The sequence below is a fragment of the Ovis aries genome, chromosome 10 (assembly GCF_016772045.2).
Source record: "Ovis aries strain OAR_USU_Benz2616 breed Rambouillet chromosome 10, ARS-UI_Ramb_v3.0, whole genome shotgun sequence".
NCBI classification, from domain to species: domain Eukaryota; kingdom Metazoa; phylum Chordata; class Mammalia; order Artiodactyla; family Bovidae; genus Ovis; species Ovis aries.
Genome location: NC_056063.1, coordinates 29,222,213 through 29,236,729, shown reverse-complemented (window position 1 = coordinate 29,236,729; position 14,517 = coordinate 29,222,213). Strand labels below are relative to the sequence as shown.

Genomic DNA, 14,517 nt, shown 5'->3' with positions numbered 1-14,517 from the left:
AATAAAATACCATCCACAAAACCCACTTAAGACAGAAGAATTAGAACGTGTTTAATCTGAGATTAAAATGTAAATGGGAAAGTATAAAGAGAAAACAGATTTCAGAAAGATTCAATAATTTAGAGACCTGATTAATATCTGAAAGTCATGCCCTTTTTCTCAACCCCGCCTCAGCTCCCCACCTCAACTGGGTGGACTGTGGGGCAGAGCCCAGACCCAGCCAGAGGAGGAGAGGGTAGTGACCAGCCTCTGAAGTGAGGATGGGCTTGTTTGCCTGGCTGGATAGAAAGCAGTGGAGAGGAACAGACTCAGACCGTAGGGTCGTCCTTCAGTATCCCACAGAGGACTGGTTCCAGGAGCCCTGTAGATTCCAAAATCCATGGATTCTCAGGTCCCTTATATAAAATGGCGTAGTATTTACATATAACCTACAGATTTCCTCCCACATACTTGAAACCATCTCTCAATTACTAATAAAACCAAATATAATGCAAATGCTATGTAAGTAGTTGTAAATGCAATCAATGTAAATACTGTGTAAATAGTTGCCAGCCCATGGCAAATTCAAGTTTTCCTGGAACTTTTTTTTTTTTTTTTTAATATTTGCCTTTCAGGGTTGGTGGAATTCACAGATGTGGAGCCAGGAGGCAGACTGTAACTGCCTGAGTTTACAGAGCTGGAGGATGGGGACCAAATGTGGCTGTTACTGAACTGGTGGTTGATTTATGTTTCAATGAAAAATCCTTTAAAAATCAGACCTATGAAGAAATAGATTTAATTCCCAAGAGCAGAGTTTACCCCTTAATACACCAAAACCTCTTTCTAGTTTTTTTTTTCCTTTTGACATGGAAAACTTTTGGAAATTTATATCATTCTTCTTTCCCACCTTCTCAAATACAGGACTAGAAGTTTAACTTATTTTAACCTTTCCAAGGGACTCTGGGTCATCATCACAAACATTAATTGTGACAGACTGCAGGATGGCGATATCCTTGCCCCCGAGCCTATGGGAATGTTGTATTCTGTGTCCCTGTACCAAACAGCTTCAAGCAGTTGCATTTTTTCTTTAATCGGAGGATAATTGCTTTACAATATTGTGGTTGTTTCTGCTGTACAACGTGAACCAGCTGTGAAAGTGAAAGTCGCTCAGTCATGTCTGACTCTGCGACCCCCATGGACTATACGTCCGTGCAGTTCTCCAGGCCAGGATGCTGGAGTGGGTAGCCTTTCCCTTCTCCAGGGGTCTTCCCAACCCAGGGATTGAACCCAGGTCTCCCGCATTGCAGGCAGATTCTTTACGAGCTGAGCTGCCAGGGAAGCCCAAGAAGCAGCTATCTGTCTACACATTTGCCCTCCCTCTTGCGCCCCCTTCCACGCCACCCCGCCTCTCCGTGTGCCTGTATGGCCGGCTGCCGCTGGCTGTCTCTTTTACACGCGGTGGTGAGTATTTGTCAGTGCCGCTCTCAGTTCGACCGGCCCTCTCCTTCCCCCTCTGTGTCTGCATTTTCTTCATCTGCGTCTCTGTTCCTGCCCTGCACACAGGTTCACCAGTACCATTTTTCTAGATTTCATATATATGTGCAGGCAGGTGCATTTTAAGTTCTGATGGTTTTTGAGAGTTTTGCCTTCTTTTTCTTTTTTTTTGTTAGTGTTTCTACCTGTAGATTTTGTACCTTCCCCTTGTACTTTTCTGTTTCCAGACTATTGAGAACTTAGAAACTAGACCATTGATTTTAATTATGTGTAGATTAAGATCAAGTCAGTGCTGAGGGAGGCTGCAATGATTTTTTCCCCAGTGGTCCTGGTCTCGTGTTTAGTATGAACTGCGTGACTCAGTTTCAGCTGTCAGGAACATGTAGTTTCTGCTTCTCAACTGTGCTGTCACCAAATAACTGAGTCGCTGAGAGGTGCCCTGAAAATTATCTTAACAGAAAACTAGAATCGTTTATGAGTTAATTATGGTGGGATGAAGAGTAAAAAGGGCTTTCTGGTGGCTCAGCGGTGGAGAATTTGCCTGCAGTGCAGGTTTGATCCCTGGGTCAGGAAGATCCCCTAGAGGAGGGCACAGCAACCCACTTCCCTGAAGAGTCCCATTTACAGAGGAGCCTGGCTGGCTACAGTCCATGGGGTTGCAAAAAAATCAGACACGACTGAGTGGCTGAGCATGCAAGGGGAGGGGTTTACTAAAAGGTGTGAGTGGATCTAGATCAAGGGCACCTAACACCTACCTCAGCACCTCTCCCTGCATCTCCGTCTGCCCAACTGATCTGTTTGCGGCCAGAACAATGGGCGCCTCTCCTTGAATCACTTTCAGTTCTGGCACAGGGCACTGCTGGGCTAGGATAGTTCCAGCCTGCTAAGGCTGTACACAGACTTTTGTAGTCACAGGATGTCTGGCTTTGAAGGACAGGCAGATACTGTTTTTTATGATAGCAGTGAATTGGTTCTTTTAAATGCACAAGTTGTCTGGGAGACATTCTGGTATCTGCATTTCAGCCCTTCTGGTTCAAAATGCAGCTTTGCAGGAGGACTGCCAGAGGTCACTGTTAAGAAAATCCTCTGACTATAGTCAGGACTCTCAGGCCCCTAGAGTCTTATAATGATGGATCTGGTCTTGCAGTTGCGTATCCCATCAAGCTGATTATTGCTGTCTTCTAGAAAAAGGTTAAGTTCTGTGGACAACAGAAGGAAATAAAAAGTCCTCCACTTTGAGTTTTTCAGTTTCTATTTCAGTCTCAGTCCTATGGCACAGTGCCACTGATACTTTAAAACAGGGGTCCCCAACCTCTGGGACCTAATCCCTGATGATCTGAGGTGGAGCTGATGTAATGGTAAGAGAAACAAAGTGCACAGTAAATGTAATGCATTTAAATCATCCCAGAACCACCCCCACCCATCACCCCCTGGTCCATGGAAAAATTGTCTTCCACCAAACCGGACCCTGGTGCCAGAAAGTTTGGGGACCACTGCGTTAGAATAAAATCTCATGGGGATTCCTTGTCCTGTGCTTTGGGCCTGGGAGTCCTCCTCCTTCCACCAAGTTCTTGCGCTTGGAGTAGGAGGTAACAGTAAAGGAATAACCAGGCCTTCATGTATATCGCTTGATCTTTGAATATGCTCTTTAGAATTAATAGCACCTTCTAATGATCGGCTAGCAGTGCCATTTAATAATGACTCTTCATTGCAAATACTTCACACTATTCCTTTAAAGACTCTGGCCCCTGATTCATCTCATAGAGTTCCCTCCTTGTGAATCACTTCAAGACATACAGAAACAAAGTATGGTGTCATTTGAGTTATTTAAGGAGATTTATTAAGTATTATCTGTGCAAAGAACTCTGTTAGATCTGGGAGGCTACAGCCCTGTTAGGAGTATATGGTTCAGTTACAGAGCCAACCCTCAGCAAAACCATGTGACCAACTGGTAATGCTTTCACTTGTCAACTATCTCTGGAGCCTTCCTTAAGTTATGTGGGAATGTCCAAGGGCCAGAGAGCGAGGGTTAAATGTTTAAACCTTGTTATACACACCACTGAGGACTGGCCTGGTGGAACAAGTTTTATGGAGATTTAAGTAGGTGTGGTTCTGAAAGGCCAGGAGGATGAGATGAGCAGGGAAGAGCAGAAAGCAGCAGCTGGAGGGAAAGCAGGAAGGCACAACCGAGAATGGGGTGCCCCTGGACCAGCCGGGGCATCCCCAGGCCTTGGGACAGCCAGAACCACGCCCTACCGTTGAGGCTTACTGATGAGAATTGAGAGCCGATGAAAATGTTGAGTGAAGTGAGTCAGAAAGGGACAAACGAATGTCACACATTGATGCAAATGTATGGAATCTAGGAGGATGGTACTGATGAGCCTGTTTGCAGGGCGGCAGTGGAGATGCAGACACAGTGGGGGACGGAGAGGGCAAGGCAAATTGAGAGAATAGCCTGGAAACATATACATTACCATAGGGGTCGCAAAGAGTCAGACACGACTGAGCGACTGAACTGAGCTGAAAATAGATAGCCAGTGGGAATTTGCTGTGTGACCACAGGGAGCTTGAACCTATGCTCTGTGACAACCTAGAGGAGTGGGGGCTGGGAAGGAGGTTCAGAGGGAGGGGCCTGGGTATAACTACGGCTGCTTCATGTCGCTATGTGGCAGAAACCAATACAATATTGCAAAGCAGTTATCCTCCAATAAAAATAAATAAATATTTTTAAAATGAGTTACAGTTAAGCTGAAGGAAGATGGGTTTGGTATGTGAAATGAGTGAAATTAACCTGCAGTGGGGCTGCTGTAATAATCTAGCTGTAGGTTTCCAAGGGTCTAGACTAGGATGGACCTAGTGAGAATGGAGAGGGAATGGAATCGTATAAAACAGATTTATTTTTATAACTTGAGATGCTATATTCTTAAAGTTTAATGGAGGCTGAGATATGTGAAGATCTTCCAGATGTAGGGGAACCTCCAGCTGTATGGGGTATTACATGAATTATAGAGGAAGAGACATTAGAAAAGATGACAGAATCTGCATGACGTGAAAATATGTTGGTAATTCCATGAAATTAGTAAAGTTTTTGCCTGGCTTCCTGAATTTGGCTTGAGTTAAAAAGAAGATAGGGCTTCCCTTGTGGCTCAGCTGTTAAAGAATCCGCCTGCAATGTGGGAGACCTGGGTTCGATCCCTGGGTTGGGAAGATCCCCTGGAGAAGGGAAAGGCTACCCACTCCAGTATCCTGGCCTGGAGAATTCCATGGACTGCATAGTCCATGGGGTCGCAAAGAGTTGGACACAACTGAGCGACTTTCACAAAAAGAAGCTAAGAGAGGCCTTGAATTTATTTGTAGTGTTGAGAAGCATGTTTCAGGTTTCATGGGGAAGTTTTTCCCTCCCTTGTTATCAATGACATCCACCATTCTCTTAAGAGCCAAACCAGTGTCCAAACTGGAATCAGCTTTTCTTTCTTTACTCCCTTCCTTAACCTCTGTATCCAGTCACCCTAAACTATGAAGTCTTCCCTTTTAAATGTTTACTTTATCATCGTCCTGTCCTCAGCATTCCTAATGCCTTTCTCCTAAGCCTACCTACTCTCATATTTCTTTCCTTGAATATCGATAACTGACCATTTTATAGGTACTTAGATGGAAGGAGCTGTTATTAGTGTGTGTTAGAATTGAACTAAGGATAGTCTGAAGTAGCGTGCTAAAGTTGCTTTAGTAATGTCTGACTCTTTCTGACCCTATGAACCAAAGCCCACTGGGCCCTTCTGTCCATGGGATTTTCTAGGCAAGCATACTGGAGTGCGTTGCCATTTCCTACTCCAAGGAGATCCTCCCAACCCGGGGATTGAACCTGTGTCTCTTGTGCCCTGCATTGGCAGGAGGATTCTTTACCATTAGTGCCACCTGGGAAGCCCCACTCAAAAGTGGAGAGGCATAAAATTTTCATTTGTGAATAGATTTTTTTCTTAGACTAATTAAAACAGTGGTCCAGCTGTTGCATCCTGAAGGAGGCCACTCACTGGCGACTCTGATAATGGGCCTCTGTTCAAAATCTCAGCCAAGCAGGTAATCTGTGAATTTTAGAAGGAATGAGGAGGGACATCCCAACTTGAACCAAACGATGGTGAGAGGGAGAAGCCACACCTTGGATGGCATAGAGGGGGCACTCCTGAGCCTTTTTTCTTTCAAGAGGGACAACCCGTTTGGGAGCAAGAGCTAGCAGGGCTTCTGAAAATTGACTCTTGGAAACTTCCAGAAGGGATGACCTCAGCATCTTTTCTGTTATTGGCATGAAGCACAGAAGACATTTCCTGATCATTAGGAAAATCAGGTTGAGAAAATCACTTGTTTTCCACTGTGTGTTTTCTTAGACCATTTTTCTGAAACGTAAAAACGTTAAAAACATCCTAAATGTTTTCAGATTTATCAGCTGTATTATATCCTTGCTACATGATTTACCTAAGTATAGTAACCAGTAGTATTTTGATGTATTCAAATATGACATAATGCACATTTGTGTAATGAAAATCATTAAATTGTGACACTATAAGGCCAGACTATAATATTGCATTCAGCGTTCTTCATGTGACTCATATCTTTTTATTTATGGCTTAACACTGCCAATCTGAATATTGATTTATTTTCAGCCGGTCAGAATATCCATTCTATTTTTCAGCTTCTCCAGTTGGCAACGGTTATATCAAGCCTCCAGTTCCACCTGTGTCTGGCGCACAGAAGGAGAAAGGGCCCCCAGCCATGTTACCCATCAGTGTGGACCCAGACAGCAAACCCGGGGAATACGTCCTCAAGAGTTTATTTGTGAACTTTACCACTCAGGCTGAGCGCAAGATTCGCATCATTATGGCAGAACCCCTGGTGAGTACCCAGAGAAGACTTTTGTCTTTTTCAGTCCTTCTTGATGTCGAATATAGATTTTACAGCTCTAAGAAGGGATGAAGGATGGATGGCTTTTCCTCTAGTTTGTTTTTTGACATCGTGTGTGTGTATGTACTCAGTCATATTTGACTCTTTGCAGCCCCATGGACTGTAACCTGCCAGGTTCCTCTGTCCATGGGATTTTTCAGGCAAGAATGTTGGAGCGGGTTACCATTTCCTCTGCCAGGGGTTCTTCCTGACCCAGGGATCGAACCTGTGTCTCCTGTATCAGTAGGTGGATTCTTTAACCACTGTGCCACTTGGGAAGCCCTTTTTGATACCACAGGTAATTTTTCAGTCAGTTCAGTTCAGTTGGTCAGTCGTGTCCGACTCTTTGTGACCCCATAGACTGCAGCACACCAGGCCTCTCTGTCCATCACCAACTCCTAGAGTTTACTCAAACTCAGGTCCGTTGTGTCAGTGATGCCATCCAACCATCTCATCCTCTGTCGTCCCCTTCTCCTCCGGCCTTCAATCTTTCCCAGCATCAGGGTCTTTTCCAGTGAGTCAGTTCTTCCCATCAGGTGGCCAAAGTATTAGAGTTTCAGCTTCAGCATCAGTCCTTCCAAAGAATATTCAGGACTGATATCCTTTAGGATGGACTGGTTGGATCTCCTTGCAGTCCAAGGGACTCTCAAGAGTCTTCTCCAACATCACAGTTCAAAAGCATCAATTCTTCAGCACTCAGCTTTCTTTCTAGTCCAACTCTCACATCCATACATGACCACTGGAAAAACCATAGCTTTGACTAGACGGACCTTTGTTGGCACAGTAATGTCTCTGCTTTTTAATATGTTATCTAGGTTGGTCATAACTTTTCTTCCAAGGAGCAACTGTCTTTTAACTTCATGGCTGCAGTCACTATCTGCAGTGACTTTGGAGCCCCCCAAAATAAAGTCTGTCAGTGTTTCCCCACCTATTTGCCAGATAGATGAGACCAGATGCCATGATCTCAGTTTTCTGAATATTGAGCTTTAAGTCAACTTTTCCACTCTCCTCTTTCACTTTCATCAAGAGGCTCTTAGTTTCTCTTTGCTTTCTGCCATAATGGTGGTATTATCTGCATATCTGAGGTTATTGATATTTCTCCTGGCAATCCTGATTCCAGCTTGTGCTTCATACAGCCCAGCATTTCTCATGATGTACTCTGCATATAAATTAAATAAGCAGGGTGACAATATACAGCCCTGATGTACTCCTTTCCCAATTTGGAACCAGTCTGTTGTTCCATGTCCAGTTTTAACTGTTGCTTCCTGGACTGCGTACAGACTTCTCAAGAGGCAGGCCAGGTGGTCTGGTATCCCCATTTCTTTAAGAATTTTCCAGAGTTTGTTGTGGTCCACACAGTCAAAGACTTTGGCATAGTCAATAAAGCAGAAGTGGATGTTTTTCTGGAACCCTCTTGCTTTTTTGATGATCCAGTAGATGCTGGCAATTGGATCTCTGGTTCCTCTGCCTTTTCTAAATCCATCTTGAACATCTGGAGGTTCACGGTTCACGTACTGTTGAAGCCTGGCTTGCAGAATTTTGAGCATTATTTTGCTAGCCTGTGAGATCAGTGCAATTGTGCGGTAGTTTGAGCATTCTTTGGCATTGCCTTTCTTTGGGATTGGAATGAAAACAGACCTTTTCCAGTCCTGTGGCCACTGCTGAGTTTTCCAAATTTGCTGGCATATTGAGTGCAGCAGTTTCACAGCATCATCTTTTAGGATTTGAAACAGCTCCGCTGGAATTCCATCACCTCCACTAGCTTTGTTCGTAGTGATGGTTCCTAAGGCGCACTTGACTTTGCATTCCAGGATGTCTGGCTCTAGGTGGGTGATCACATCATTGTGATTATCTGGGTCGTGAAGATCATTTTTGTATAGTGTTTCTGTGTATTCTTACCACCTCTTCTGCTTCTGTTAGGTCCATACCATTTCTGTCCTTTATCGAGCCTATCTTTGCATGAAATGTTCCCTTGGTATCTCTCATTTTCTTGAGGAGATCTCTGTGAAGTCACTGAAGTTGCTTAGTCGTCTCCGACTCTTTGCAACCCCATGGACTGTAGCCTACCAGGCTCCTCCATCATGGGATTTTCCAGGTAAGAGTACTGGAATGGGTTGCCATTTCCTTCTCCAGGGGAAATTCCTGACCCAGGAATCAAACCCAGGTCTCCCGCATTGTAGGCAGACGCTTTACCTTCTGAGCCACCAGGGAAGCCCGAAGAGATCTGTAGTCTTTCCCATTCTATCGTTTTCCTCTATTTCTTTGCATTGATCACTGAGGAAGGCTTTCTTATCTCTCCTTGCTATTCTTTGGAACTCTGCATTCAAATGGGTATCTTTCCTTTTCTCCTTTGCCTTTCACTTCTCTTCTATTCACAGCTATTTGTAAGGCCTCGTCAGTCAACCATTTTGCCTTTTTGCATTTCTTTTCCTTGGGGGTGGTCTTGATCCCTGCCTGCTGTACAGTGTCATAAACCTCCATCCATAGTTTTAAAAGATAATATTTACGTTTCCTGATTTAAGATAATTGAGGCTCAAGGACCTTAAAATAATTAGCAGATAGAATTCAGCAGCACAGTTCACCACTGGGTTTAGGACAGATAAGCTTAATTTAACATTAAGAAGTATTAAAATTGCAGAAAAATTGTGTTCATAGTCTCTGCTGTGTGCTTTAGTCAGAATCTTTTGTCCTATCTTTAAAGTAAAAGACCAAAAAAAATCATCATTCTTCAAGGGGTTGGCAGAGCTCCTAGTCTGAGAACAAATAGACAGATGGTCTCCGTGACATATTTATTATCCAAGGAAGTTTTTTGAGTCATTCATAAGTACCATTCTGTTACCTGAAAATTGGAAGACAGGAAATTGTTGATTAAGTTGATTAATGCCCTTCAAGTCAGTAGTCAGTACCTTCTTTGCAAATGATTCTGCTGCAAAATAAGGCTTGTGCTTCAGGCTTATGTTAATTACTTTAATAAGAGCTCTAAAGACGGAGTGCTAAATCTCAAAAGGATAGTGGAAAGGAAAAAAGTCCAGTTGGAAGATTCAGATTACTTGTCTCCTGACCTCCACTTACAGTAAGAGAAAGGAGAGGAATTCAGAGTGACGCAGCTTTCTGTGAAGCTGGGCTTTGTACGTCCGGTGAAGAGATTGGGACAGGTGAAGAGATTGGGATGGGAGAAGAGGTCTGAAGTTGGCTTGAAGGCATCATAGCTTAAAATAATTAAATGTAATATTGAGCCCATAGCCTGTGCATGCTCAGCCACTTCAGTTATGTCCGACTCTTTGCAACCCCATGGACTGTAGGAGCCCATAGCCTAAGTCTCTTGAAAAATATGTAACTTATGATACTCAGCATCATCTTTTCAAAATGATCTTTATAAACAGGTGTGGGTTCAATCCCTGCTCAGGAAACTTAGATCATACATGCCATGTGAGGCAGCCAAAAAACAAAAACTCTTACCAAAAATAATAATGATAATAATAACCTTTATAAGAATCACAATTTAACATTTGGAAATCAAAATTCAAGGATATTTAAATGCTTTGAATATTTGTAACCCAAAAGTTACAAACTTTGTTTTTAAACATTTTTATTAGATCAATGGATTCCAACTTCCTATTAAGGAAAATGTTTTCTTGGTTTTACAGTTTAAATCATTTATAATAAACCTTAGTACTCTAGCTTTTTCCCATTCACCCATGTGTTTGTGTTTCTAGTGCTTTTACTACTAATAATAGCTAATATTTCTGGAGTGTTTAACTATGTGCCAAGCACTGTTGTTAACGTATTATATATCCTTTAATCTTCACAATGACCTTAGGTAGAGAGTATTTATGTACCTGTTTATAGATGGGGAAAGCTGGCACAGAGAGGCAAAAGTGATCATTCAAGGTCACACAGTTTCTATTTGAATTCAAGCTGGGTCTCTTCAGAGCCCACCTCAGAACCATTCTACACCCTACCAGTCTTTGCGTGGGCATCTTCATAGGAAGATACCTTCTATGGTATCTTTACTGAAGAGACTTAAGTAAAGTGTTACTTAAAGCAACAGAGGGCTTTCCTATAAACAGGGTCCAAAGGATCACGTACCTTCATTCCCATTGATCAAAACAGTGCTGATCCCTGGAAGCCTCTGAGCTCCTCGGGAGGTGTAGGGGGAGTCAGGCCACCTCCCCAAGATGGAGGGTGGGGAGTTTAAGGAGAGAGTGGAAAGGCACAAGGAAGAATCCTTTTTCTCATTGACAGTGGAAACGTGCCAAAACACATCAGGGCTCTCTGAAATTGTGTATCACGGTAGATTTTTTCCAAGAAACTAGTAAGTTACACCTTCCCAAGTGGCATTAGTGGTAAAGAACCTGCCTGCCAATGCAGGAGACATAAGAGACCTGGGCTCAATCCCTGGTTTGGAAAGATCCCATGGAGTAGGAAATGGCAACCCACTCCAGTATTCTTGCTTGGAGAATCCCGTAGCCAGAGGAGGCTGGCGGGTACAGTCCATGGGGTCGCAAAGAGCCAAACATGACTGAAACGACTTAGCGTGAGGCACAAGGAAGTTGTACTGTAGTTGAATAGAGGTACTTAGAAGGCTGGATTGTGAACATCCCTGATTCTAAAATAATAGTTTAGGTACTGTTGTTTAAGGATTCAGGAAGTAAATTAGATCGGGTTTAACTTTTTCATCTTTAGTTTACTTCGTTTGGAATGTGTTTGCATAACATTTTTCTTCTTGGAGTAAACATTATGTCTGAGAAACTGACATTTTCCACAGCGTTCTTTTAATTAGAGGTAGACATTTCTGTTCCTTTCTCTGAGACAATTTAAAGGGCCCCAAACAAGAAAAATGAAAAAAAGTGTAAGCTGTCTTCATCAGCAAATCTTCATTGTGTGCCCAGGGTTAGAGAGTTTACTAGATGCTGATGGCAAAGTAGATGGACATTGTGTTTTTAGCTAAAGAAATGTATTCAATCAATTTTCAGTATTGTTGCTTTTTATAAAATGAGACTAATCCTCTTGTATTTTTTGGCAGAGGTGTAAGCTTCTGTGCCATTTCCTTCTCTTGTCTGTTGGAAAGTGCTTAGTAATTTTTGCCCTTGAATTTGTTTACTTATTGGACAATAAATGTGAGTAGATGCTGTGGCTTGTTACCTGAGTCTAATTTAAATGTGTTTGGCATTTTGTTCTAGAGCCCTAGCAAGAAGAGGTATTATTTTTGATATATGTGTAATATGTTTTAAGTCAATTTTGAATAAATGTCCCCTAGTATTTCTCTTACAGAAGTTGACTTTATTTAGAAAGATGTTGAATCCTTTAAAGTTTGGATTCATGTAGATTTGTATCATATCACAAAGTTGTATTGTCTTATCTCTAATATAATTAAAACTTGTATGGGAGTAGCAAAGGTAATTTTTAAAATTTTGGAAGTATTGATTTATTGTTTATGGGGCTACTCAGGAATCTGTATTTCTCAGTTTTCTTTTTAAAAGACTGAAACCTTCAGAATTCCACATCAGTTAGGTTGCACGAGATCAGTTATATACAATGTTAAATTAAAGTTGTACTTATCAATTACTGACGTCCAGATAGCTAACTTAAATGGGGCGGGGGGAAAGGACAGGAAACAAAGATGTTCCACCAAGATAAAATATTAGATCTTTTTTTCTTGTTAAAGATGTTTCACCAGTTTAGCAATATTGTTCATACCTAAAAGATGCTCAGGTCATATTCATTAATATTTATGGATAAGTCAATAATTTTACTCAATTTCTGTTGCTTTATGAGGTCATTTGATAGCATTTGCTCCTGGCTGGTCTTACTATTATTTCACTTTTCCCAAGCAGTGTTTTAAACAAGGTCAATTGGGTCATCTGTAACTTTTTTATATTTTTATCTCAAAACAGAGGAAGTACAAAAAGCAGTGTAACAGCTGCTGTCCCTCTTGTCTCCTTCCTGCTCCTTTCCTCTGGTTTCAAATTTATTTTTCCCAAAGTGTATCTTTTTATAGTTCTTTAAGTTATAATCGCTGGGTAAATCACTTGGTTTAGTTTATCTCAGATGCTCGATTTTCCCCTGAATTAGCAGTGATATTTCAGCTGAGAATAGAGTTCTAGTTTCACATTTATCCTCCTTCTAGATTTTTGCCAATAAGTTTCACCATGTTGCCTCTAGCACTGCTGTTGAACAGTCTGGTTGATTTGCTATTTGTTTGCGGATTATTTACTTTTTTGTCTGTCTGCTTTTATGTTTGTTTGGTTTTTTTTTTTTTTTTTTGCTTTGTCTATAGCTTTCTGCAGTTTCCCCACACTCTGTGTTGAGATGTGGATTTATTTCTATTTTCCTGTTTGAGACTCTTATGCTTCTTAAATTGAAGGTTCATGTTTTCCATCAGTTTTAGAAAATTCTTAGCCATTAATTATTTGAAGGTTACCACTTCTCCACTTTTCCTCTTTTTTTCTGGCATTCATATTAGATACACATTGCTCTATTACCTGTCTTTTTACCCTTCTTTAATTATTTCTACTCCTCTATCTTGCTGCTGTATTCTGAGTCAATTCCTCAGGTCTAATCTTCAATTTATTAATCTTCTCTTGGGCTATGGGACATCCCTGGTGGCTCAGTGGTAAAGAATCCACCTTTCAATGCAGGAGACACAGGTTCAGTCCCTGGGTCAAGAAGATACTCTGGAGAAGGAAATAGTACTCCACTTGAATATTGTTGCATGAGAAATTTCATGGACAGAGGAGCCTGATGGGCTATAGTCCATAGGGTCACCAAAGAGTCAGCCATGACTTGGCAGCTAAACCATGACAACTCTTGGGCAGTGTCTAATCTGTTGTATAATGTGTCCAATGACAGTTATAATTTTGGTGATATAATGTCTTATTTCTAAAAGTATGTTTTAAAATCTATTTAGGTGAGGATTTTTTTAATTTGAGGGGTTCCTTATTTTTAGAACTTCTGTTGTGTGTCTTCAATCACCTTAAACATGTCCTCTCTGAGGTTAGCCCCAGAATCTTCACTGTCTTGGGCCAAATATTTTATTAATTTCTTGGTTTGGGAATTTCTGCACCTGGAAGGTGATATAAATATAAGCTCCAAACTCTTATAAGACTTAAGACTGTGGTTTAAAATTCCTGGGGAGGATTTTGTTGTTTTTACCTAGGACTGAGGCAGGGGCCACTGGAATATCTTTTCATCTTCCGGTGCCAGTACATAGCTTTGTCCCTAGCCCACTGTTTCGTTATTTAGGACCACACTTTATGTGGGCATCTTATCTCCAGTGCCCCACCTCTCAAGGTTCACAGCTTTGTTTCCTGTCCCCAAATGGACAACAACAAAAGCCTCCGGCATAATGAGACCAGTAGTCCTTCCCCTGTGCATCCACTGCTCACCTCCCATCTTTCTGATTTTCATTTCCCTTTTCCTTTCTTGTGAACTCATTTCTTCACTTTAAAAAGTCCTATATTCCACTCACTATTTTCAAGTGTTTATAGCCTGTGAACTTTTGCATTATCTTGGTCTATTATCCTGCCAGAGCCCTCTACAGGATTCTTGGTTTGCCTTTCATGCAGATAAGGACAGGGTAGGTCTTTGCATTGTGAGGTTCCTATACAAACAAACATTCCCATGGCAAGATGGGGTGCCCCAAGATGAATAAAAGGAAGAGTGAGGGGATTGTCTAGTCAAAGCTATGCTTTTTCCAGTAGTCATGTATGGATGTGAGAGTTGGACTATAAAGAAAGCTGAGAGCCAAAGAGCTGAAGCTCTTGAACTGTGGTGTTGGAGAAGGCTTTTGAGAGTCCCTTGGACTGCAAGGAGGTCCAACCAGTCCATCCTAAAGGAAATCAGTCCTGGGTGTTCATTGGAAGGACTGATGCTAAAGCTGAAACCCCAATACTTTGGCCACCTAATGTGAAGAACTGACTCATTGGAAAAGACCCTGATGCTGGGAAAGATTGAAGGCAGGAGGAGATGGAGACGGCAGAGGATGAGATGGTTGGATGGCATCACCAACTCAATGGACATGAGTTTGAGTAAACTCCGGGAGTTGGTGTTGGACAGGGAGGCCTGGCGTGCTGCAGTCCATGGGGTCGCAAAGAGTTGGACATGACT

At 42.0% G+C, this 14,517-nt stretch overlaps 1 protein-coding gene across 1 annotated transcript in view; it reads left to right on the top strand.

Annotated features, from left to right (window-relative positions):
* The window catches only part of FRY (FRY microtubule binding protein), a 331,149-nt gene that overhangs the window by 123,672 nt on the left and 192,960 nt on the right, over positions 1–14,517 (top strand). Inside the window, 1 exon segment of the mRNA XM_042254804.2 lies at positions 6,161–6,360. Within this exon segment, the coding sequence (XP_042110738.1) occupies positions 6,161–6,360 (200 nt within the window).